Below are 24,445 nucleotides of genomic sequence, written 5' to 3'. Positions count from 1 at the left end.
TATATATTGCAGTTGCAAAATACATGGGAGAAAATGAAGTCTGAAGATGACATTGCCATTGTAGGGATAGCATGCAATTTTCCTGGAGGTAAGTTTCAATAAATCCTATGTTACTGTGCAAATCTAAGGCACAGCAGAGTTGATAACTGAGTCAGTCAATCAGGAATTAAGTCATTACTGACACTGAGAGAAATTTTTAGGCCGTAAGGTGATTCATTATACACCATTTTGAACTTTAAGCAGGGAAGTGCTGTTAACAGCACTTTATAAGCAGTAATCCTCTTTGCTACAATCTCAACTATACAGTGTTCATTGGGAAAGGGTGTTATCCACATTTTTATGGTTTCAGATTGTTTATTTGGCTCAAGTGATAAACAAAAAAGCACAGAACAATAGACTATTCATTGTTCATCATCCAGCTATTCAAAGTGAAGAGCATGTGGTTTCGTAAACACCTTCAGAATAGCTTATTGTATAAGTCCTAGTCATACATACTGGGGCGATTCTCATGACAAACAAAAATCGGGCTAGGAGAGCCTAGGTAACCTGCTTGAGAACCCCTGCTAAAAAGCAGGTTTGTGGAGCGAGCGCTCCAGCAAACCTGCTTTTTAGGCTCGTGAGTAGCCGTGGCGCAGCTTCACGCCGCGCCTACTCATGAGTAGAGCCCTGGCTGGGAGGCTTAAAAGCAGCCTCCCGGCTCGGGGGTCTCCCCAGTATGCCCTGCGCAGTCGCAGTCGCGCAGGGCATACTGGGGCTTGTGGGGGCCATGCAGCCCCCACTTCCCCCACCGGCTCCGTCTCGAAGCCGGCCATCGTGTGGGCATCCGATCCGGCCACCCAGGGCTCCCTGCCCGCTCGTCTGCGGGGAGAGCGGGCTTAGCCTGCTCTCCCCGAAGTTCTAACAAAAGCGGGTCTCACGGATTGTGAGATCCGCCTCTCTGTCTGTCATGTGTTCATTTAAAAAGTGAACCTGGGTACCGGGGTGATCCTTCCATTAGGTGGGGTGAGGAAGTCACCTCAGGTGCAGATGAGAGGAAGGGCACAGGGGACAGCAGGTGCCCCCACCTACAGGTACTACCCCACCGTCCACTGCTACCACCCTTCTTGCTCTTGCTGGGGCATGCGGTTTATTGATGGGGGTGTCATACTGTCCTTCACCTCAGGCAGCAAAATGTTTTGGACCACCCCTGCTGGGTACAGATCCTCTCAAATGCAAGCTACATCTGGGAAGTATCATGCTGAATGCAGAGGTGCTCTTACCCCTGGACATTGGGGCCAAAGTCCAGGGCTTGCACACACCCTGCCCCCCCCCAAATCACATTTATTGTGTCCTGGGTGGTGTGGTCAGTGCCCTCAGGAAATTACGTGTTAAAAAATGATGCTTAACTTGCAGAGGGGGGTGGCTCCAAAGGCCTTTAGATCCAGGCTCCAAAATTACCTAGGTGCTCCTCTGGCTGAACATGCATTGATGTGGAAAAACTGTACATGCGTTGCTTAAAACTGTGTTGCATGATATATATTCGATGCAGCATACTATTTCAACCTCCTCTCTCTGCCCTACTCACGATGGAAAGGAGACACATACCAACTTTATCCCAGTGTTCCTTCTAACTTGGATTCCCAGATGTCTTGGACTACTACTCCCATCATCCCCAGCCAAAGGCCATTGCAGTTGGAAATGATGAGGAAATGTAGTCAGTAACATATGGGAATCCCTGTTACAGGGAACACTGCTATACCCCAAGGGCTTCTCTTCCTGGAACATTTTGATATTTTCTTCACTGTCTAACGCCCCCCCCCCACCCCGCACCCTGCCGTATGCAGATGGGGCATGAAGTGACTGTTGGACTTATAGCAACATACGTGGAGTGGGCTTGGCTCTGCCCTGTGGGGTTGACCAAGGTATTGTGGTACTTGAGGCAAGGTGCCAAATGCTGCCTTGCCCCACCAGTAGAGGCAAGCCTCCTCTCAAAACTAACCCTCACAAGCTTTGAATGTTTGTTGGGGGTGGGGAGGAAAGGTTCCCAGCAGCTTCCTCTTCTCCTCTCATGCTTATAGCGAGCTTTGTAAGGAGTGTAAAGAGAGGTGTTTCTTGCAAAGCGTGCAAGGGTCAGACCAGTCCTGTAGAACTGTTGAAATGGGGGGGGGGCATCTTGCTTCTCTCCCAGTGCCCTAATAATCTGCTACCTGAGACAGCCACCTTATTTGCCTCATGAAAGAACTGCCACACACACACACACGCTCCAATCTGAGGTAGCATTGTAGCTAAATATATTTCATACTTTCTGACTTGGAGATATGAATTGAAGCAGTTCATACTGCTCATCTCAAATACAAAATGAGCCAGAGAAGAATTTAAGTACCCTTCCCCACACTTACCTGATTTTCTGCTCTTGCAATGGTGGTATGGAGGAAGAGAGGGATTTCAATTTCTCTCTCTCTCTCTCTCACCTTCCTCCTGGTGCCTTGTATGCTGCTACACCTGTGAGCCAAAAATGCCAGGAATGCTGGGAAATGTAGTTTTCTCTGGGCTACTAGTGCCTGGCTTGCAGCTCTAGTGGCATGATAGGTACCAGAGAGAGAAGAGCAAAGAGAGATCTTCTCTGCATCTGGCATTGCACCACCATCATCACCAGAGCATCATGATCAGTAAATATGGTGGGAGCGAGTGGGTTTAGAGGCTCATTGATGGAGGTTGGGGAGAATTAAACCTTCATGCTCCTGATGACTTCAGAATTGGGCTCAGAATTGGGCTTAGTGGGGGAAAGTGAGCTATTTTCTGTGTTACCTAGTTAAGTTCTTCAAATTCAGTTAGGAGCCTGACCAGAGGAGAAGGAGGAATAACAACAGCACTTTATTTGTTAGCTGTCCCATAACAAATTGTTCTCTGCATGACTCACAACAGAGGATTAAAACATACAATTAAAACACATAATAGATTAAATCATAACAGATTTTTAAAAGGTAAAAATAAAATACAAAATACAATACAAAACAGCTTAAAAACGCATTTTAAAATTAGTTAAAAATCAGAACAAATCTGAAAACCCAAATTTAAAAGTCCTGTATAAACAAAAAGGTATTTACCTGGCATCTAAAAGAACAAAGTGATGAAGCCACACAAATCTCCATGGGGATATTCCATAAATGGGGTGCAACCACTGAAAAGGCTCTCACCCTGGTGGCCACCCGCATCACCTTGTTTGGCAGGGGCACTCCAGAGGAGGGCCTCTAAAGAATCTTTAGAAAGAATCTTTTTAAAGATCTTAAGGTACAGGTAAGGAGATATGGACATGTGCCCTATCTTTCATTCACGGTGGCTTACTGCTAAAACTATTTGCTGAGAAGGCATTTAGATTAACCGATCTCATTTGAATGAAATTAGCCATGTATATGTTATTTGATGGTATTAATGTTTTATGTATTTTATGTATTTTGTTGTTGTTGTTGTTTCTGTTTCTTTTTCTTGTATTTATGCTGGCCTAGGGCCGAAATAAACAAATACATACATACATACGTACATACATAGATACTATTTGCTGAGAAGGACAAGCTGCTGTTAGAACAAAGTAGTAGTAGACATGGCTTTAAAAAGATCTTCATGTGGAATTTGGCTGCTGCAGTTTAATGTTATATAGATGGAAGTTCTCGTTCTCTCTCTCTCTCTCTCTCTCTCTCTCAGCACTGGAAATCGAGAGTTGCCTAGCATGTCATAAACCTGTCCTAATGCAAGCTTTTGCATGTAGCTGAGGGCCAGCTTTTTATTTCCCCTTTTTAAATATGCAGAATAAGATCTCCCTCTTGCCCTAAAAAGTGCTGAAAAAATGTAGCTTATGTATATTTTAAATCTTGCTACAGGAGAAGGAATCGACAGTTTCTGGCAAGTGCTGGTAGAAGGGAGAAACTGTACTGTAGAAATACCTCCAGAAAGATTTAACACCCAGAGGTGGTATGATCCTGACACCAATCAGCCAGGAAAAATATACACCACACGTGCTGCTCTCCTTGATGAGTAAGACTGTAATCGTGTTTTTTAAATGATACTTTAGATTTGAAAACCCATACATTAAATTTTTGGGAAAGAGACGAGGGTGAATCTACCTTCAAGCAGGGAAGATTGCAATACTTGGTATCCCGTGAGGGTTCTCCTGTGTAGGAGCCTTCCCCTAGACCAGGCCTGCTCAACATAGCCCCGCCCCACCAGCTGCTTTTGGACTACAACTCCCATAATCCCCAGCCACAGTGGTCAATAGCCAGGGATTATGGGAGCTGTAGGCCATCATCTTGAGGAGGGCTGAAGTTGAGCAGCCCTGCACTAGAACCCTCCAACTCTTGTGTTACACTACTGTTGAGGACAAGCCACTTGTCACTGATGGAGTTGCACTAACCCCTGGGAGTGCCCCGGACCTAGTGCTGTCCATGGATGCAGGGGGAGCTCAAGACTTCTGTGAGCCCGAGGCAGGGCTCCAAATGCTGCACCCTCCTCCCCCAATCTCCCCCATTTTTGAAATGGGGGCAGGAAGGCATCTTGTTGCCTCACTGGAGCTCCAATAATCTGCTGCCTGAGGCAACCGCTTCACCTCGCCTCAAGGAAGGGCTGGCCTGCATGGATGTCCAGATGATTTCAGTGGACAGGAGCACTTTTTACAGCTTTGGCTGGTTTGCCAGCTGTGACTTTATCTTGCAAACAAGACAACTGTGACTTTAACTTATACAGCAAACCCGACTTGCAGACTGGATCATTTCAAAGCTTTTTATGTTAAGGTTAAAGGTGTTAAAGGTGGCTGAGACATGCAGCAGTTGATGTTCTAGTTCTAGTTGATGTTTGCCATTTGGAGCATGTTACTCCAATTCTGTACCAACTGCACTGGGCTGCCTATTCATTTCTGGGACTCATTTAGAATTCTGGTCTTGACGTTTAAAGCCCTTGGTGGTCTGGGATCAGGTCTCTTAATTAATAGCCTTCACCAATATAAGTCTGTTAGAGCCCTTTGATCAACTTTGGACCAACGCTCAGGCCAAACTCTTTTTGGCGATTTGGTTAAGCTTTTTGAGTGGTAACTCCACAAGGTCTTTTTGGTGGTGGCTCCAAAAATGCCAACCCTGGTGAGGTCAGGCTCCCACCTAGCTCACCTTCCAGGAGGCTGCAAGAATGTTCCTATTTAGATAGGCTTTGGGGGATTAATGTTAGTGACTGACATACTTTACAACACTATGCGTACAACACTATGTGCATGGTGTAATGTAATGTGTACAACACTATATGCATGGTGGAATGTAATGTTTGCACAGTTGTGCAATAGCACTGTTGCACAAGTGTAATGGCACTGCTGCACAAGTGTAATAGAATTGTGTAGCAGTGAGGCCATTATATATAATGAAGATAGATAGATAGATAGATAGATAGATAGATAGATAGATAGATAATGGCCTGTCGAACAACTCCATGTGTATAATTTTTGCACATGAGCAACTGCACAAATGTTCCATTCCATCACGTGCATAACATTGCATAGTATGTCAGTTAGTGTTACTGAGCTGCTGCTACAGTTGTCTTGTTGCCTGCTGCAGTGTGGTTGCTTCCTGTTGTTAATGTCATTGACCGTATATTCTCTGTTTAATTAATTTGATCAAATAATAGTTATTTTTATAATCAACTTCCTGTTCTCTCAGGCTTTTAGTTAGAATTAATTTTAATAATTTTAAAAACTTGTTTTAATCATTTTATTCTATTGTCTTAATTGTCATGTATTTTAATTTGTGACTCTTAAATATTTTAAATTTTGTACACCGCCTAGAGATATACATATCAGGCGGTATAAAAATATGATAAATAAATAAATTAAATAAAATTGTACTCTGTCTTACATGTGCTTTTCTGCAGAAAGGCAGTTTATAGATAACATCTTGTACTTTTCAGATTCAATATGTTTGATAACAAACTGTTTGGTATCCCTGATCTGGAGGCTGAACGGATGGATCCTCAACAGAAACTGCTCCTGGAGTGCACTTACAGAACGTTGGAGGATGCAGGAATACCTATAGAGGACATTAGTGGCACCAAAACAGGGGTTTTTATTGGTGATTTAATGTCCATTCCTACATTTTGAATCTCGTTATTCAGTAATCACAGCAGCATTGAAAATATTTAAAAATCTTTTCCTTGGGTGGGTTTGCATGATCACTAGGATGTCCAGTTCCTGGGAGCCTCCAGTTCCCAGGGCGTGCACATTCCCACGGATGTATTGTACAAGTCCGCTGAAGTCTACTCAACATCCTCCACCCAGTTTCAAATGTTACGTACAATCTCCAATTTAAACTTCATCCTAAAGCTGCTATTAACTGTGGACAGGAAAACATAGGATGCTGCTAGATACCAAGTCAGACCATGAGTCCATGTAGCTTAGTATTGTCTACACTGACTAGCAGCGGCTTCTCCAAGGTTTCAGACAGAGATCTTTCCCAATTCTACCTGAAGATGCCACCAGGGAGTGAACCAGAGACCTTCTCCATGAAAAGCAGATGCTCTTCCACTGGGCCACAGCCAGTCCACTTGTTGTGAGGGTAAAAATAACCATGTATACCGCTCTGAGCTTCTTGGAAGAAGAGCGGGATATAAATGTAAAAATAAAATGAAAAATAAATAAAAATATTGTGCCCATATCTTTGTCTCTCTGTGGTTAAAAGCAGCTCTTGGTAGGGATGTGCATGAAACCAACTAGCCCAGTTCAGTTTGGGTCCAGATCAGACTTGAACCTGACTGGACCAGTTCGACTGGCACCCCCTCAACACCCCCCCCCCGGTATGGCCTGGGGGGGGGGGATTTGCAAACTTTTTTTTTTTACATTAACATTTTTTTAAGCTTCTCCGCTTTGGGGAAGGTCCTTGAGGCAGCAGGGGGTGTCCTTGGAGGTTCCCCCTCTCCCCGCCAGTCTCTGTTGTCACCCCTTCCAGCCAGTTTGGCCGATTCTTCAGCCCATTCAAGCCTCCATAGTTTGACGCGGTGGCCATTTGGTATGCCAGGCCCTGCATGCCAGGCCCTGCAGAGGCCATTTGCGCATTTGTGGCGGCATCCAAAATGGCTACCACAGCAAACTACAGGCCTGAACCTGCCAAAGAACCAGCCGAACTGGCTGGAGGGGGTGACAACGGAGGCTGGCAGGGGGAGGGTGAACCTCCACTTACCCCCACCACCACCTCGAGGACCTTCCCTAAAGGGGAGAAGGTTAAAAAAATTAAAGGGGAAAAAAGTTCTCAAACCCCTCCCCCCCAAAAACAGTTGTGGGGGGTCAGTCTGGGGCCAGACCAAAGAAGGTGGTTTGGTTCGACCCTGCACCATCAAACTGAACCGGCTTGATGTTGAACCCATTCAATGTTGAGCCGGTTTGCACATCCCTAGCTTTTGGAGAGATTTAAAAGAGGGAAATGGCTCGGGGCCACCCCAAAACTGCTTTTTGAGAAAGAAGAAAGCAGGAAATGTTCTAGTCACAGAACTCTGCATAAGGTCTATCTTAGTCCTTGGATTAGCTCCATTGTCAAGTATATTGGGAACAGCATCAGCTTTAAAATTAGCCTGATCATCCATTTGCCCTTGAAGTCTCATGCTAACACAAAACTCACCTTTTATGCTTCCAGGTTTGATGAATCATGACTATGAGATTGTAACAAGCACAGCAATAAAAGAAATAAACCATTATGATGGTACTGGGGTAGCAGTGAGTATAGCGGCTAACCGGATTTCATATGCTTTTAATCTGACTGGACCATCACTTGCCATAGATACTGCCTGTTCATCCTTCTTTTATGCATTGCATTATGCCTTACATGCAATCAAACAAGGTATCAGATCAAGTTTTTTTTAATATTTTAAATTTATTGTTAGCATACAAAATTGCATATATAATTCCAAGCACTAAATAGTAAATGCAAATTAAACTATTCTTATAATAAACACCTATATATTTAATGCTCTAAGGCATACCAGTGGCTAATCCCTTGTGTGGCAGCTCTTGCGACAGTCCAGAGAACTGCCGGATATGCTAGCCATGGGATTGGTGAGAGAGAGAAATGGCCACTCTGGTCGCTGCCGGTCGGCTGGCCAGCTTTGGGGGGGGCGTGCTGAGAAAATGGCACCAAGCAAACAGCCACAGCAAGCTGAAGGAGGGGGAGGGACAGACGGGGATGAGGGAAGAAGGAGGTGGCAGCGAGCAGGCAGGTAGGCGGGCAGGAAGAACAAGCGGGCAGCGGGGGGATAGAACGAGCCGGGAACAATTAGACAGGGGTGGGGAATGAGCCAGGAATGAGCAGGCAGTGTGGGAAGAATGAGGTGGAAACAGGCAGGTGTGGGGGGAGAACAAGGTGGGAACTAGCAGTCGGGGGGAGAATGAGCCAGGAACGAGCGGGCGGGTGGGGGGGAGAATGAGGCGGAAACAGGCAGGTGACAAAATGGTGACAGCAGGGGGAGGAGTGGCTGCAGCGACAGACTAGAGCAGGGATTCTCAATCTTGGGTCCTCAGGTGTTATAGGACTTCAGCTCCCATAATCCCCAGCCCCAGCGGCCTTTGGTTGAGGATTATGGGAGCTGAAGTCCAATAACATCTGGGGACCCAACTTTGAGAATCACTGGACTAGAGGTACAGATGCTCTGCACCCAGCCCAGCTAGTATAAAATGATTCCAATAATAAATAGCTCTTTAAAATTCTACCATAATACTTATTCAAACACAATTCTTAAAGCAACATTTATATCAATTCTATTTCAATTAAATCATTATTTTACATAGATATTGGCTGACACACTGCAGTATGTCCCATGTCTGTTTTAATGGAATGTGAACACAATTGCGCAAAAGCACTCATGCGCAAATGCCAAAATTGTGCAAACACGGCTGCACGATGGACAGCTACTATTTCCCATGGCCATCTATCACGCAACTCTGAACAATATCGTGCATTTGGGCAAGAGCATTCTTCTGTGCATGTTCCATTAAAACACAGACGGAATGATGAACTATGTGACAGCCATTAAAAATGTTAAAATTCAGAATAAATGGAATTAATAAAATAATTTTATTTTATTACAGGTGACTGTGAAGCTGCATTCTGTGGAGGAGTGAGCTGCATCATAGATCCTCGCACTTTTGTATCCCGATGCAAAACCAAAATTATCTCTCCTGATGGAATGAGCAAACCCTTTTCTAAAAAGGCAGATGGTTATGGAAGAGGAGAAGGCTGTGGTGTTATTTTATTGAAACCATTGAAGAAGGTACTGTAGCTTTTTATAGACTTACCATCCTAAACTATTAAAAGACAAATCAAAAACTTATTTATTTATCATCAAATGTTCTAGTTTAATCATGTATTTTACTGCAGCAGATATATCATCGGGCACTAGACTTCTAGCATGGTCACTTTTACGCTACGCTTATACTTTAGCTTGAACATACAAATATGACTAATATTTATATACCACTTTCCAACAAAAGTTCCCAAAGCAGTTTACATAGATAAATAAAATTAAATGGCTCCTTGTCCCCAAAGGGTTCACAATCTGAACAAGAAAAATAAGAGAGACACCAGCAACAGCCACTGGAGGGATGTTGTGCTGGGGATGGATAGGGCCAGTTGCTCTCTCCATGCTAAATAAAGAGAATTGCCACTTTTAAAAGGTGCCTCTTTGCTCAATCAGCAGGGGACAAATAGTTTAATTGTCATTATGTCTTCCTTCAAACCCTGGGGATTATCGTTTTGTGAAGGTACTGGAAATTCTTGATAGAGACCACTAGTCCCCCCTTCATAGAAACCGCCCCGAGGTAAGCAGTATTACACTGGTGGGGCGGGATAGAGATAGTTGAAATAAAGGAACAAACTGTGGTTTGCAAGTACCCTTAGTGGAGAGCCATCTCCCTGAACCTTCCTCTTTCTCAGGAAACAGGAGGATTTGTGTCTCCAGGGGAGTCAACCTGTTCTCTACCCTTGGGTGCCCAGAGAGTAACTTACCTGGGCAGTAGACCTATGGGAGAGACTTAACTCTTCATAGTGCTCAGTCATCAACAGCTCAATACAACTTAGCAATTTGAAAGCTTTTACTGAAAAAGCAGGAACAAGAGATTAATATTTTGAGAGGAAAAGTACAAGCATGAAAATATAAAATGAATCTGTTCCAGCTAACTCCTAGTACTGTACTTCTAGAGTAGAGGCTTACTGACACAGATTTTCTTCACAGAGTTTTTGCACCAGGGACAGACCCCCTCAAAAGCCCATGGTTGGTAAGCAACCATGGTTGGTACTCCAAAAAGCCCATGGTTGGTCCCTACTGGCCATCCCCCTTGCCATCCAGTTGCTTTCTTTGTCCCCGAAACACCCTTCTTCAGTGTTTGTTGAACATGGGGGGTTTCCTAGCATGCAGAGCAGCTTTGATTGTTTTGGCTCTGAAGCAAACCTGATATGACCTCTGTGAAGAAGAGGCTTGTTTTGTTCGAGTTGGGACAAATAATGGAAGGGTTAACTTATTTCCCCCTCCAAATGCTCTGTTCTACAGAAGGATGGTTAGGAACATAGGAACATAGGAAACTGCCATATACTGAGTCAGACCATTGGTCTATCTAGCTCAGTTTTTTCTTCACAGACTGGCAGCAGCTTCTCCAAGGTTGCAGGCAGGAATCTCTCTCAGCTCTGTCTTGGAGGTGCCAGGGAGGGGACCTGGAACCCTTCTGCTCTTCCCAGAGCAGCTCCATCCCTTGAGGGGAATATCTTGCAGTGCTCACGCATCAAGTGATGCAGCAAACTCCTCAGTCCTGGGTCAGTTAGTTCCATTTGTGGTTGACAACTGCCAAGTGTGTGGAAATGTTGCTGTCCAGCCATTAGGTGGCACTAGCATTTGCTAGTAGTGCTCCTAATTGGAGGCAGAGTCCCTTCCTGCTTCCTGTCTGTACTTGTTGAACTTGTCTCTTCCTGCAACATAATAAAGTTGTCTTAGCCTATAATGGCTATCTTCTTCTGAACTCTCATGACAGCAAGAACCAGGGATGGTCTATCAAGAAAGCTTCACTTCCTATTGGTTAAGTTTAGAGACCTGACTGTTGGAGAAAAAACAAGCACTTCAGGGTGAAAGTTTAGGTCATGGTTGAGAATATTCATGCAAATGAATTCCTCTTTGTCCAGACTGACTCCGTACATGGAGTGTCCGGATTGATCCCTTTGACACATACCCCCTTGTGTGACTGATTAGAGCCAATCAGAAGCAGTATTAGAAAAGAACAGCAATAATCTGAGCCAATAATAGATAGATAGATACGTTATTTCAGTCATTGACCAGCAAGATAAATGTACAATAACAACATCCAATTACATAGTAAATTCTTTACGGGTTTTACAAACTACGTAGCAAAACTTGGCCACATTGCTAGAAACTGTTTCTTTAAAATTGGATAGCAGGTAATCTAAATAAAACTTGTCCGTGTGGCCAGGAAACTCCATTAATAACGGTGAAATAAAATTTGTATGACTCTCTTTGTAAAATGTGCAGTAAAGAATTACGTGTGCAGTAGTTTCTATGACTCCCGAGCCGCAAAGGCAGAGGAGGGCTGTATATGGCAGTTGAGACTGAGCCAATGAGTTGCTGGAACAAGCTGCCCTCTGCTAAGAAAGAAAGAAAGAAAGAAAGAAAGAAAGAAAGAAAGAAAGAAAGAAAGAAAGAAAGAGAAAGACTACAACTTGTGGTTTGAAAGACAGGCTGTGTATAGGATGTAGGGTTGTGCATTTTGGGTTTTTTGCCTGTTTTGTTTTTGGCCCAAATCCAAAACACCCCCATTTTGTTCTTTGTTCAAAATCAGCCAATCTGAAACACCCCAATTTTGTTCTTTGTTCAAAATTGCAAAATCTGAATCTGAAACGTTTTGGATTTTTAAAAAATGGCCCTGGGGCAAAACTAGGGGGTTGGGGTGGTAGTGCCCAATGGGTGGAAGCTACCACCCAAATTTCAAAGGAATTGGGCAAAGGGCTGATTTTTGGTGAATTTTTGAAGTTTAAGGGTTTTCCCCATAGGGAATAATGGAGGTTTCAGCAAAAGTATAGCTTCACATCAGGTGGAAAGGGGTGGCCCAGAGCAGAATAGGGTGGGTGGTAATGCCCAGTGGGGGAAAGGAAGCTGCCAGAATTATTTCAAAGGAATTGGGCAGAGGGCTGATTTTTAAAGATTTAATGGAATTTATGCATCTTTAAAGTTCTTCCCCATAGGGAATTATGGAGGTTTCAGCAGCCCCATAACTGCACTTGGGGGGCACCGGGGTGGCCCAGATCGAGTGGTGATGTAGAGCACATAAGGTGCCAACCACCGCCATGGGTTGCTAACCCATGGGGTACTGGGTTCTGTTGTTTCTGAGATGTTTTGAGTGTAGATTATCTGGTAGCATATGAGAGTGGATTCATGGTTTGTCATTGAAAATCTCATATGCTACCAGAGAATCTACACTCAGAATACCTCAGAAACAACAGAACTCAGCACCCCATGGGTTAGCAACCCATGGGTGTGGTTGGCACCATACGTGCACTACACCACCATTCACTCCCATCCCAGCCACCTCAGTGCCCCCCAGGTGGAGTTATGGGTCTGCTGAAACCTCCATTATTCCCTAGGGGGGGAACCTTAAAGATGCGTAAACTTCAACAATTCCTAAGAAATCAGCCCTTTGCCCTATTCCTTTGGAATCTGGGTTGTGGCAGGCACCCCTTGGGGCACTGCCACCCAACCCACTGTTTTGCCCCTCAGGCCCCCTTTCTGTCCCAAATCTGCCCCAAAGACATGTAAACTTCAGAAATTCTTTAAAAATCAGCCCTTTTCCCAATTCCTTTGGAATCTGGGTGGCAGTAGGCACCCATTGGGGCACTACCACCTGACCCACTCTTCTGCCCCCAAAGCCCCCTTTCTGCCCTGAATCCACCCCAAATAACATCAACATCACACATCATCAACAACAACAGCAGAGCTTTGCAAAGAACCAGGCAGATTTCCAAAGGTCATGTACATCCACATCTCACCCCCAGAAATGCAATTGATCTACACACAACAGTGTGAAACAACAACAATGGAATACACACTGCCCCGGGCAGTGTGCACACTGCCCCACTGGCCAATGAGGGTAAATTTAACCCTTAAATTTCCTTAAAAGAAATAAGGAGGCAATTGCCAGCAGATCAGCCCATGCTTTCACTGGCCAATCTGCAGGCTGGAAGGGCTGGAAATTCAAACAGATGTCAAAACTCAAAATGGAGACTGAAGGAGAAAGACTTTTCGCGATTCCAAAATGGAGTTCCAAAAGAGCCAAAACAACAAAACGTTTTGTATCCAAAACAGGAACATTTTGTTCCGGCTACAAATTTTTCTGTTTTGAGCATTGAGTGTTTTGTTTCGGCTACAAAACAGCCAAAATGGCCTGTTTGGGGCACAAAACATTTTGTATCCAAAATACACACCCCTAAAATTTGTTTTAAGAACAATCTTTTGTCCTTTGCCAAAATAGCCTTCTCCTTCCCATACACAGTATAGCTTTCTGTGTCATGTTTCCCCCACATTGTTAGACTGATGACTTAGCAAGCTACAAATCTTCTCTGACTGCATTTTTTACAACAAAGATCTGCTTGTATATTTATTCATAAGCAGATATTCCAAACAAACTATAAGTCTCTGGTGGTCTCTTATTCAAAGGAAACTAAACGGGTATAGAGCTGTCTGCAGAATTTGGAGCAGTGTGGGGAGCACAGTATGAACAGCTTACCTTTTTGAGTGGCTTTAACAAAAGAACACCACAACCTTCTCCTCTTCCATAACCATCTGCCTTTTTAGAAAATGCTTTACTGATTCCTTCAGAAGAGACCATTTTTGCTTTACTCATGGACACAAACTTCCAAGGATCTATAATGCAGTTCACTCCTCCACAAAGAGCAGATTCACAGTCTCCTGTGTCAATGTCCATAAAAACAAACAGAGCCTGCTTGAAGTCATTACAAGTGAAAGAATGGGATGACGTTCACAAGGAGCTGATTGCTGTGACTCAACACATCTTTCACTCTACACGTATTACAAGATGTCAGGATATTCTTTTTCACAGATCAATCGGAACATATTTTTAAATACTGTAGTGTTAGCAACTGATGAGCTTGCAGATTCTCAGAGATGTATTGGATTATTAGCAATACTCCTTCATTGCCAGCAGATTCCCAGAAAACCAGGGAGCCATTCAGCCTCAGCCATGGAAAGAGGGTGTTCATTTCCCTATTCCAGAGGTCAGCTGGGGCCACAACAGGATCAGCCGCAGGAATAGGAGGTTGTTGTTTTTTCAAAGCAGGGACAGCCTGCCCATAAAGTGAATTGAGGCAATCCCCTCAGGTAGCACTTTGGGGGGCCTTTTTGAGGTGTCAGAATACACCCCCTGCCTGCCTCCCCCTGTGTGCCCCTGATGTATAGGTTCCATATCATATATGAGCAAATGAGTTAGGCCTCTAGTATTCAGAGTGCATAGAGGACAAACATTAGATCCCAAGGAGAGATAGCAGCAGCTAAAGGTCATTTACCACTCATGTTTAATAAATGCCAAACTGCCATGTCTTGTTATAAACACAATTTGGCAGCTAAATGCATCCTACTTTAACAAAAGGACCTGAAGAAGCTCAAGAACACCAGTCAGTCCTCCAAATTTTCAAAATGTATGAAGTCTATCTTGTCAAAACTGCAATCAACTTCCTTTTGTTTTTTCTTCCAAAACAGGCACAGGAAGACTTCAATAAAATATGGGGTATCATCAGCATCAGTGCAGTTAACCAGGATGGAAGATCTGCCACGCCAATCACCAGACCATCTCAACAGCAACAGGAAAACTTGCTTCTAAGCATTTACCCAGCTCACGTTGATCCATCAGCTGTGCAGTATGTTGAAGCACATGGCACAGGAACTCCTACAGGAGATTCCACCGAAGCAGAAACCCTGGGCAATATCATTGGTAGAAAGAGGTCTCCAAAAGTATCGGCTCTCAAGATGGGTTCAGTTAAAGGGAACATTGGGCACCCAGAGTCAGCGGCTGGGGCAGCAGGATTAATCAAAGTTCTTCTCATGATGCACCATGGAAAGATTGTTCCATCCTTGCACTTCTCAGAGAGTAATAGCAGCATAAATACTGAGAAATTAAATCTCTGTGTTCCAACCATGGTGGAGAGGTGGGATGAGTCTAGTGAATATGGCAGAGTAGCTGGGGTCAACTGTTTTGGATTTGGGGGGACCAATGCCCATGTAGTAGTCAGACAGGTTAAGCAAGCCCAGGCTCTTCCTCCAGCTAAAAGACCTGCAGAGTTGTTTGTCATCTCTGCAGCTTCACGTTATTCCCTCAAACAAGCAATGGAAGACACAGCTAGACACGTCAACACAAATGACTCGGCAACACTCCCAGGTCTGGCCTACACATCTGCATGTAGAAGAAGCCATATAAACTACAAGTACAGAAAAGCATTTCTGGCATCCTCCCTCCAACACTTAGAGCAACAGCTTTCTTCTGCAGCTGAAATGGAGATAGCTCCATCAAATAAGCCTCCAGAATTAGTTTTTGTGTTCTCTGGTAATGGTCTGAATTTGAAATGGATATTTGGGACCCTGCTACGATCTGAGCCTGTGTTTAGAGACAAATGTAAAGAAATAGAAGAATTATTTCAAAACTACTTCCCCATTGATATCCTGGAATTAACAGAAGGTGACCATGAAGATTTGTCCAGGCCTGAAATTGCCCAGCCCTTACTCTTCACACTGCAGGTGGCCTTGGTTACTCTTCTACAGTCCTGGGGAATTAAGCCAACTGCTGCTGTCGGCCATTCAGTTGGTGAAGTTGCTGCTGCCCATTGTGCTGGCTTTCTTTCTCTGGAAGATGCTGTCAAAGTCATCTATCACAGGAGCAGGCTGCAGGCTAAGGTCCCTGGAGGCCAAATGTTGGTGATTGGGAACATCCCTGTTGAAGAGGTGTCGGGAACCCTTGGAGCATACTTGGGCAAGGTCTGTGTTGCAGCATTTAATGGTCCACAGTCTTGTACGTTGTCGGGAGATGCAGATTCCATCAATGCCCTTCAGAAAGACTTATCTGAACGCTTCAGCGAAAGAAACCTCTTTCTTCATGCTTTAAATGTGCCAGTTGCATATCACAGCCACATGATGGATCCAGTCCTAGCAGAGATGGCAACAAGTCTATCAGAATTAAAGGAAGGGAAGCCTGAATTGGAGGTTTTCTCAACAGTGACTGGGAAGGCTGTTTCAAATGACTTTTTTGTAGGTCGCCACTGGGCCAGACAAGCTAGGGATCCTGTTTGTTTCGCACAGGCCATCATGACTTCAGCCAAAAACAAGGAAAAGATTGTGTTTATAGAAGTTGGTCCCCAAAAAGCACTGCAGAGATATATAACTGAAACATTAGGAACACAGACTAAAGTTTTTCCTTCATTGCAAACTCACAAAGAGTATGAAACACTTCTCACACTTGTAAAAGGGCTTTTTGAATTGGGATTTAATCCAGATTGGAAGTGCTTCTATGAAGGATATCAGAGTTCCCCAGTAGCCTATCCCAGGTATCAGTTTGATCGCAAGAAACTCCTATCTTATATGGACATTCTCCCACAGCAAACCCAAAGGGATGCAGACTTAAGCCATTCTTTAGTTCACAATGTTAGCAATGACGATTCAGAATTTAGGTGTACCATCTCTCAAACACGAATGCCTTATTTGTATGAGCACAAGCACAACGGCGTTGCTCTAGTTCCTGGGGCCTTTTTTGTTCAACTTGCATTGACAGCTGTGATGACTAGCTCAAAACTAAAAGTGCCCTTAAGTTTGTATCAGATAAGCATGAAGTTTACATCACCATGTGTTTTAACTGAAAGTACTCATGATGTGAAAGTGAAAGTAGAATCACAAGAATCGGTGAGAGATTTCAAAATACTGTCCTCATCAGGGGCGGTCTATGCTTTGGGACAAGTCACTAAGAATCCAGAAATATCTCTTGAAGTAAAAAGTATTTCCTTGAAAGACGTTTTGCAACGGTGTTCGTCTGTCATAAGCCAAGATGAGATATATGAAACCCTGTCTTCTGCTGGATTCCAGTATGGTTCAATTTTTAAGCAGCTGAGTGGTGTATATTACTGTGAAGAACTGAAAGAAGCTATAACCATCATGAAGGTGAACAAATACCTTCAGGAAGAAATGCATACATACTCTGTCCATCCAGTACTCTTGGACTGTTTTCTACAAATGACACTTATAATTGCAAAGACTTTCAAAAATCGTATAGGCTTTCCTTCTGGTATAAGCAGCCTTGTAATTGTGAGACCTTTGGAGGAAGAAATGATGATATATTTAAAAACAAGCAAGTCTACAGAGAACTACTTGGAGTTTTGTGGATGCTTCACAGATAAACACGGCTCTGTTTTGGCTGAGATGAAACATGTTGGGCTCACTTTTATAGGGACTTCCAGCAGAGAAACTGATTTATTGTTTGAAAATAAGTGGAAGGAGTTACCCCATTCTCAGATGATCCAACACTCAGGAAGAGCACTCAGGGTCGCAGTGTTTGCTGACACAACTGGGGTATCCCAGCAGCTAAAAAGATACTTGCATAAAGATTCTAAATTTTTCATGTATGAAGACTGGGAGAAATTTCTGGAAGCCAGAAACTCAGAATCAACTGCACAAGACAAAGTTAAGCTGGAGGTAGAGGGCTACAATGATGTGTTGTTTCTGTGGGGAATTCAAAGATTAAGTGAAGAAAACCCAGACAGTGTGGTTGCAGGTGTATCAAAGTGTTGTGAAGCTTTCCGGCAACTTGTTATTGCATTGAGAGGGAAGAATTGTCATTGCTCCATCAAGATAATCACTTACAGAACAGCAAATAATGTAGATCACATTAACCCTGGCTTTGCTTTGTATGGCATGGCACGAACCTGCAAGATTGAAGTGCCTGAGATCACATTTCAGATGATCGATATCGGCTCCACAAGCACAATTGATGTGTCAGTCTTAGCAGATGTTTTAGCAGAATATGAAGCCGAGAATTATCCTGAAATCTGGATCAATCAGGGTAGAGTTTACACCTCTGAGATCAGACGTACACAGACTGATGACATATGCTCAAATGTACCTTCTCAGTCCCTTCAAAACTCTAAGCTATTCACTCTCTACACTTCTGTGCCATATGAAGTGGGAAATCTATATGGTGAGCTTACTGATGACATTAGTGTTCCTCTTGATAAACACAGTGTGGAAGTGCAAATTGAAAAAATAAGTATCCATTCTGAAGATTATTTCCCTGTTAGCCTTTCCAGCTTGAACTTTGGAAACACATTATACTGGAATTCACAGACAATGGATAAACACAAGCTCTTAGCCCTGGACTGCAGTGGTACAATAGTTGCAACAGGCTGCAAAGTGAAAAAACTCAGAGTGGGAGATCATATTGTTTCATGTTATCCGGTTGTTGCATCTTCAAGAATCAGGATCCCAGAGGCAGCGTGTTTTAACACCCAGAAATTCCCATGCTTTGAAACTACACCCTGTGTTTCATTCTTCAGGATGGCCTGGGAAATTTTGCATCAGATGTTACCAAAGATGAAACAGAGTGGAATGTTAGGCATCGTTTCTCCTGAACCACAATCGGTTTTGTGCAAAGTGCTTATTCAGTCAGCCCAAAATGCCGGCTGGAAAACAATCAGTACTGTACTTGACAGCAACCTGGAGCAACGTGTAGTTCATTGCAATGCCCTTGTCTTCCTGCCGCCACTGGAAAGATTCCCCAAAGATGTTTTAGCTCGCCTTTCACGTCTCCAAGATGTAGTGGTGGCATGTAGCAACTACCACTCTGAAAGTCTGGATTATCTCTTCGGAAGCCACCATGAAAACTTTCACATTCATGTTCTCAGTCTTGAAAGCATTTTTCAGAAAGCATCTCTGAAAAAATCCCATAAAGCTTTCTTGAGCTGGATGAAAGCAATGCCACTCACACAACGTAAACACTTACCATCTTTTGTTTTTCAGCAGAGAGAGGATTATAAAAGCACAGACACTGAGGCACCGTCCCATTTTACCTGCAAATCTGTCCCATGTGCTGTCTTGAAAAGTCAGGCAGAAAACCACTGTATTTCTGAGATACCCATATCAGAAACAAAGGGGGAAATGTTTCAGCAGAATGCTGTTTACATAGTTGCAGGGGGACTCACTGGGCTTGGCTTTGAAACGGTGAAATTTATTGTTCAGAATGGAGGAGGGTGCATTGTGATTCTTTCACGGAGAAAGCCAAACTCTGAGAAGGAAATGGAAATAAGTAATTTGAAGAATCAATATAAATGGAGCAGGATAATCAGTCTGCAGTGCAATATAACTTTTAAGGCTGATGTTGACAGAGCAATCAATTCAATCCGCAAAGTCTTTCCAAAGTGCCAAATCAAGGGCGTCTTCCACAGTGCAGTGGTTTTACATGATGGGTGGATTGAAACCTTGACTATATCCACTTTTGAGAAAGTGTTAAATCCAAAGATTGTAGGAGCCATCAATCTTCACCATGCGACCCAAGGGCAGGATCTTGACTATTTTGTATGTTATTCATCTGTTTCTTCCTTTCTTGGAAATTCAATGCAAGCAAACTATGCGGCTGCCAATTCCTTCCTAGATCTTTTCTGCCAATACAGAAGAAATTGTGGTCTTCCAGGACAATCCATTAACTGGGGTGCCTTCAATCTTGGAGTACTGCAAAATCAAAATGAAATTCAAAATATTTTGGAAGCCAAGGGTATAGAGATTCTCCAAGTGAATGATTTGTATGACTACCTTAAAAGGTGCTTACTTTTGAACAATCCTCAGCAAGCTGTCATGAGGTTGAACTTCCAGACTTTTATTTCTCAGAATCCATCATTTAGATATCGCATGCATGCGGTCATTACAGAAGTTCTTGGTAGTAATTTTCATCTTTCCAAACAAATTGTGTCCCAGGATTTGGATTCAGTCAAATCTGAAGATTATATCATGTCCTTGGTGAGTCAGCTCACTGGTACAGATGCAAGTGAAATTGCAATGAATACATCTGTTTTGTCTCTTGGAATGGATTCTATGTTAGCTATGACTTTACGAAATCACATTTTGCAGGAAAAAAGGGTGGATATACCAGTTGTGAAGTTACTTGATCCTCATGCCACAGTGCTTAGTTTAGCATCACTTTTAGACGAACAATTTAATAAAATAGGAAAACTTAAACAAGAGCACTGTGGGAGAGGAAAAGTTGAAGAAGAAAGCTGGAGTGTTTATTTGTAGATATAATCTTAATAAACTCTTTTTTATAACTGTAAATAAGAAGTTAGTGACCCTCAAGAACAATCATATGTTTATTACTGAATATTAAATGGAATTTTTTTTTAAAGAAATCTGATATTTAATCAGGATTTCAATAGAAAGGAATTCATTGAATTCTGCAAACAATTTGGCATACCATGAGTTTGTTGCTCTGAAACAGCTTACTTTGAAGCATTTAGTGTTCATGACTGAAGCCATTACTGGAATGCTTATTTTCAGTGGCCAACATGATATCCAACACAGCACTGGCTTTTCTGAGTACCCAGTGGTGCTGTGCATGTCTAAAGAAGCTGCGGCAATGTTGCGCAAAACCACACTTTATTTCAGTATTTAAAATGTGGCTACGCTTGCACCGTGCCATTTATATTGGAAATGGTTGCTGAAATGATGCACAGCATTACAGCCGCATAACACTTTGCCCTGGGACTGCTGCAAAGCTGGAATGCAGCCGGGATGATGGTAAGAACAGGCAGTAGAGGAAGCAGTGCTTCCACCGCTTTGACCATCCACACAATGGGGAAAACTGAAAAAGCGCTGCGAATGTTACTGCCTGTTCTTGCCAGCATCGGGGCTGCATTCTGCCTCTGCAGCAGCTCTGGGGCACAGTGTTATGGAGCTGTAATGCTACGCATCAAGAGGGCCAATGTAAATACTGTGTTAAGTATTTGCAATGCTGGGGCTTAATTAGACACCTGCAGCATTGCCAGCCAATTGGAAATATTGCAGGGTACATCTTCATGTCGGCCGCCATTATAAAAATACATTTTCTTAGTTATAATGAAATATTTTACATTTGTAACACTTCCAAAATTATGTATTATGGATGTAATTAATAGAACTTCTGCTAACTATAATATCCATGTACCTCAAGATTGAATAATTAAAGGATTTAGGAAATGGGTGACTTTTGCAGTTACGTAGCAGCTGTTGTGATTGTCTCTCCTTTATCTGTATTTTGAGGTGACTGTAGGCGTTCCCTAGAAGCTGCATGAGGGTGCACTGATTACATTCACATGCGCAGTAGGATTCGGGATCCCAGAAGGTCTCCTTAATTGCCTGATATAAATATATGATGGAAGAGTGGATAGTAGCTTGTACTAACATGAAACATGGTTATCGTGTCCTTTTGAATATAAGTGTCACAGAAAGGCAGAGTGTGTGAAACATGGTGGGTTCCCTGGATCCAAGACAGTGTATTTTGTATTTAATGTGGTAACTTTGGAGTCTAATAGACATATCATTTCAAATGTTTTCAGTGAAGTAAATGAAAGCTTTTTAAAAATGTCACTTTTTCATTGTGTTATGGAGCAAACTTTTGAACTTAAATTTTTTCTAAATTCAAATTCAAATTTAGATATACCAGTTGTGAAATTACTTGATCCTCATGCCACAGTCCTTAGTTTAGCATCACTTTTAGAAAAAAAATTTAATAAAACAACTGGAAAACTTAAGAGAGAACACTGTGGGAAAGGAAAAGTTGAAGAAGAAAGCTGGAGTGTTTATTTGTAGCTATAATGTTGATAATACAGTCTTTTTTATAACTGTAAATAAGAAGTTCCATGAGGGTGCACTGATTGCATTCACATGAGCAGTAGGATTCTGGGTCCCAGAAGGTGAAATATGATTATCATATCCTTTTTAGTATAAGTGTTACAGAAAAGCAGAGTGTGAGAAACATGGTGGGTTCCCTGGATCCAAGACAGTGTATTTTGTATTTAATGTGGTAACTTTGGAGTCTAATAGACATACCATTTCAAATGTTTTCAGTGAAGTAAATGAAAGCTTTTTAAAAATGTCATTTTTTCATTTTGTTATGGAGCAAACTTTTGAATTTAATTTTTTTAAACTTGTCTATTCAAAGCCTTTGCATGTCTTTTGTTCAACTAATAAAAAGTTAGGTACTACTTTTATATATTTAAATTGAATCTAATTTTCAGGCAAATGTGCAATTTCCATTGATTACAAATAAACATTCTGTGACATAGATCCCAATCTTGATTCCTTTGAAATTGTGTGGGACTAAACATAATGCATTTCCAAACTGGGACTCCAGTCCCTTCCATGATAGTTACAAAGCTGTGCCAAACCGCAGCCCACCAAACTCCAGCTGCAGGAGAGGGGAGCCCCTTCCTGCTGCTCAACCTCTGAGGCCGATCCCAGCCAGCTCCACAGCCAGATTGTGGGCAACGCATTACTGCGTCAGCAGGGCAGCCATGATTGGCCACAGTCTCAAAGGGGGTGTGCTTAGCACAATCGTGCCTTTTTTGAGCACTCCACCATGTTGGGAATTCTCTCTGGTAGAGAGACCCTTTTTTCATTATAGCAGAGTGCACAGAGGCACAACACAGCGGATTTAGTTAGGCATGCATGTATGCTGAGAGTAAAGTAACTTGGAGCCAGTTCATAGTTTCTAATCAATATATAAGGCATTTATTAGAGAACTCCATTCTAGATAGGAAAGTGAGGAGTTAGGATCTCTAATCTAGCTATCTAGCTGGATGCAGATGGATTCTGCATCTCTGCACACATGGTGCAGGGAGAGGAGCTTGCTTGCATGTTGCAAGGTAGAAGGAAAAGGAAGAGAGGCGAGAGAGAGGAGGAAGAGATTAGCAATCTACATTCCAAAGGGATAGTGTCAGAGCAGTAGAGAAGGGATGACCAATGTCTTGACCCTCTAGCCCTCTGACTCACTAGTCTGTCCTCCACTGTCTTTGAGACAAGAGACAGCATAAAGTCCTTAACTTCCAACCACCCACCCTCGGCAGGGAAAGGGCATTTAAACCCCTTTCAATGCCCTGCAATGCCAGCAGTTCTTCTGCCAGGAATGGCACTCCCCCTGACACAAGTAGCCCCACACCCTGAAAGCACCATACAAGCATGAAGTGTCTGGTGGTTTGGGGAGGTGGGGGTGGAATTCTGCTTTCATTACAGAAGGCGAGGGGGAAATCCACATTTGTTGTTATGAAGTGTGCAGATGGGGGAGTGCAGAGCATGCTGGGGGGTGGTCTGTCCCACCATAACCAGGGAAGATGACGCGAGATGACCCCAGCAAAGCAGTTCTATGTAGACCCATTGAAATCTGCTGTCTGGCAGCTTGCTGATGAGCTGACTAGCCCTCTCATGACAGGGCTAGTCTACTGGGAATAAGGCTGTGCTGTGCTGTGCCATGCCCGCAGAAGGGTAATACCCAACCCACAGACTGAGAGCTCACAAATATAGCCAGCCCACTTACTGACCAATGAACCCAAGGGGGCCCCACTTTAGTGGTGCCCGCAACTCTCTGTGCTAAAAGAAAAAAGAAAAAAGCATGGATTATCCACTATCTTCCTCTCCCAAATCTCTCTGAAGCCTTGCATGCACCACAGAGGAGATTGTGACACCCCATGTGCACTAGTCTGCCGTGTGTGGGGCCGTGGAGTGAGCCAACAGGACGTAGATTTACACAAATTCAAAAATCCTGGGTTTGCTCCTTCTTTGTGCCATATGCAGATAAGTGGGCCAAGGAATCGCGGAGGAGGGCTCTTTCCTCTTCTTCCCCAGCCCCAGGGCAGGGAGGTAGATAGCAAGGGCTGCAAGCAAGGGTGCACCTGTGCACAGATGCGGATGGCCAGGCAGGAGGCATATTTCTGTGGCAGCTTGGCCACTGTCCCCAGGATCAGGAAAGCAGGGATACCCCTGACCACTGCTTCCCAACACACAGCACATCTCTGCTTAGAACACCCACGTTCTGACACCCTCATGAGTGGGAGCAGTCAGTGTGCGCTTCCGTACCTGTCATCACAGAGGAAGAATCATTCAAAAAACTGGATCAATTCTGATCCTGATGGCCCTGCTCATGTCTAAGCTTGGGTTGTAAACACTCCACTCCCAAGAGGAAGTGGCTGGACCCCACATCCCCCGTTCCTTTGTAAAAAAAAAAAAACCCAACAACAACCAAACCCCAACAACAATAGAACAGATCCCCCTAAAACTCCCCACCCACTTCCCCTGTGCAGACTTTCATTTATTTATTTAGCATGTTTATAAGCAGTGTATATACAGGTGAAACTCGGAAAATTAGAATATCGTGCAAAAGTCCATT

The 24,445-nt window shown here is 43.3% G+C and overlaps 1 protein-coding gene across 1 annotated transcript; it reads left to right on the top strand.

The window, feature by feature from the left end:
• The first annotated feature begins 33 nt into the window (after nt 1-33).
• Nucleotides 34-20,714, top strand: LOC128331363 (phenolphthiocerol/phthiocerol polyketide synthase subunit C-like). Its single transcript, XM_053264706.1, has 6 exons — nt 34-88; nt 3,858-4,011; nt 5,920-6,080; nt 7,635-7,838; nt 9,083-9,264; nt 14,764-20,714. Exons 1-6 carry the CDS (start codon nt 34-36, stop codon nt 20,323-20,325), a joined length of 6,318 nt encoding a protein of 2,105 aa, XP_053120681.1. The 3' UTR covers nt 20,326-20,714.
• The last annotated feature ends 3,731 nt before the right edge of the window (nt 20,715-24,445 follow it).

The sequence above is a fragment of the Hemicordylus capensis genome, chromosome 6 (genome assembly GCF_027244095.1).
Source record: "Hemicordylus capensis ecotype Gifberg chromosome 6, rHemCap1.1.pri, whole genome shotgun sequence".
NCBI classification, from domain to species: Eukaryota; Metazoa; Chordata; class Lepidosauria; order Squamata; family Cordylidae; genus Hemicordylus; species Hemicordylus capensis.
Note: the sequence above shows the minus strand (reverse complement) of the source record. Positions and strands in the feature narration are given on the sequence as shown.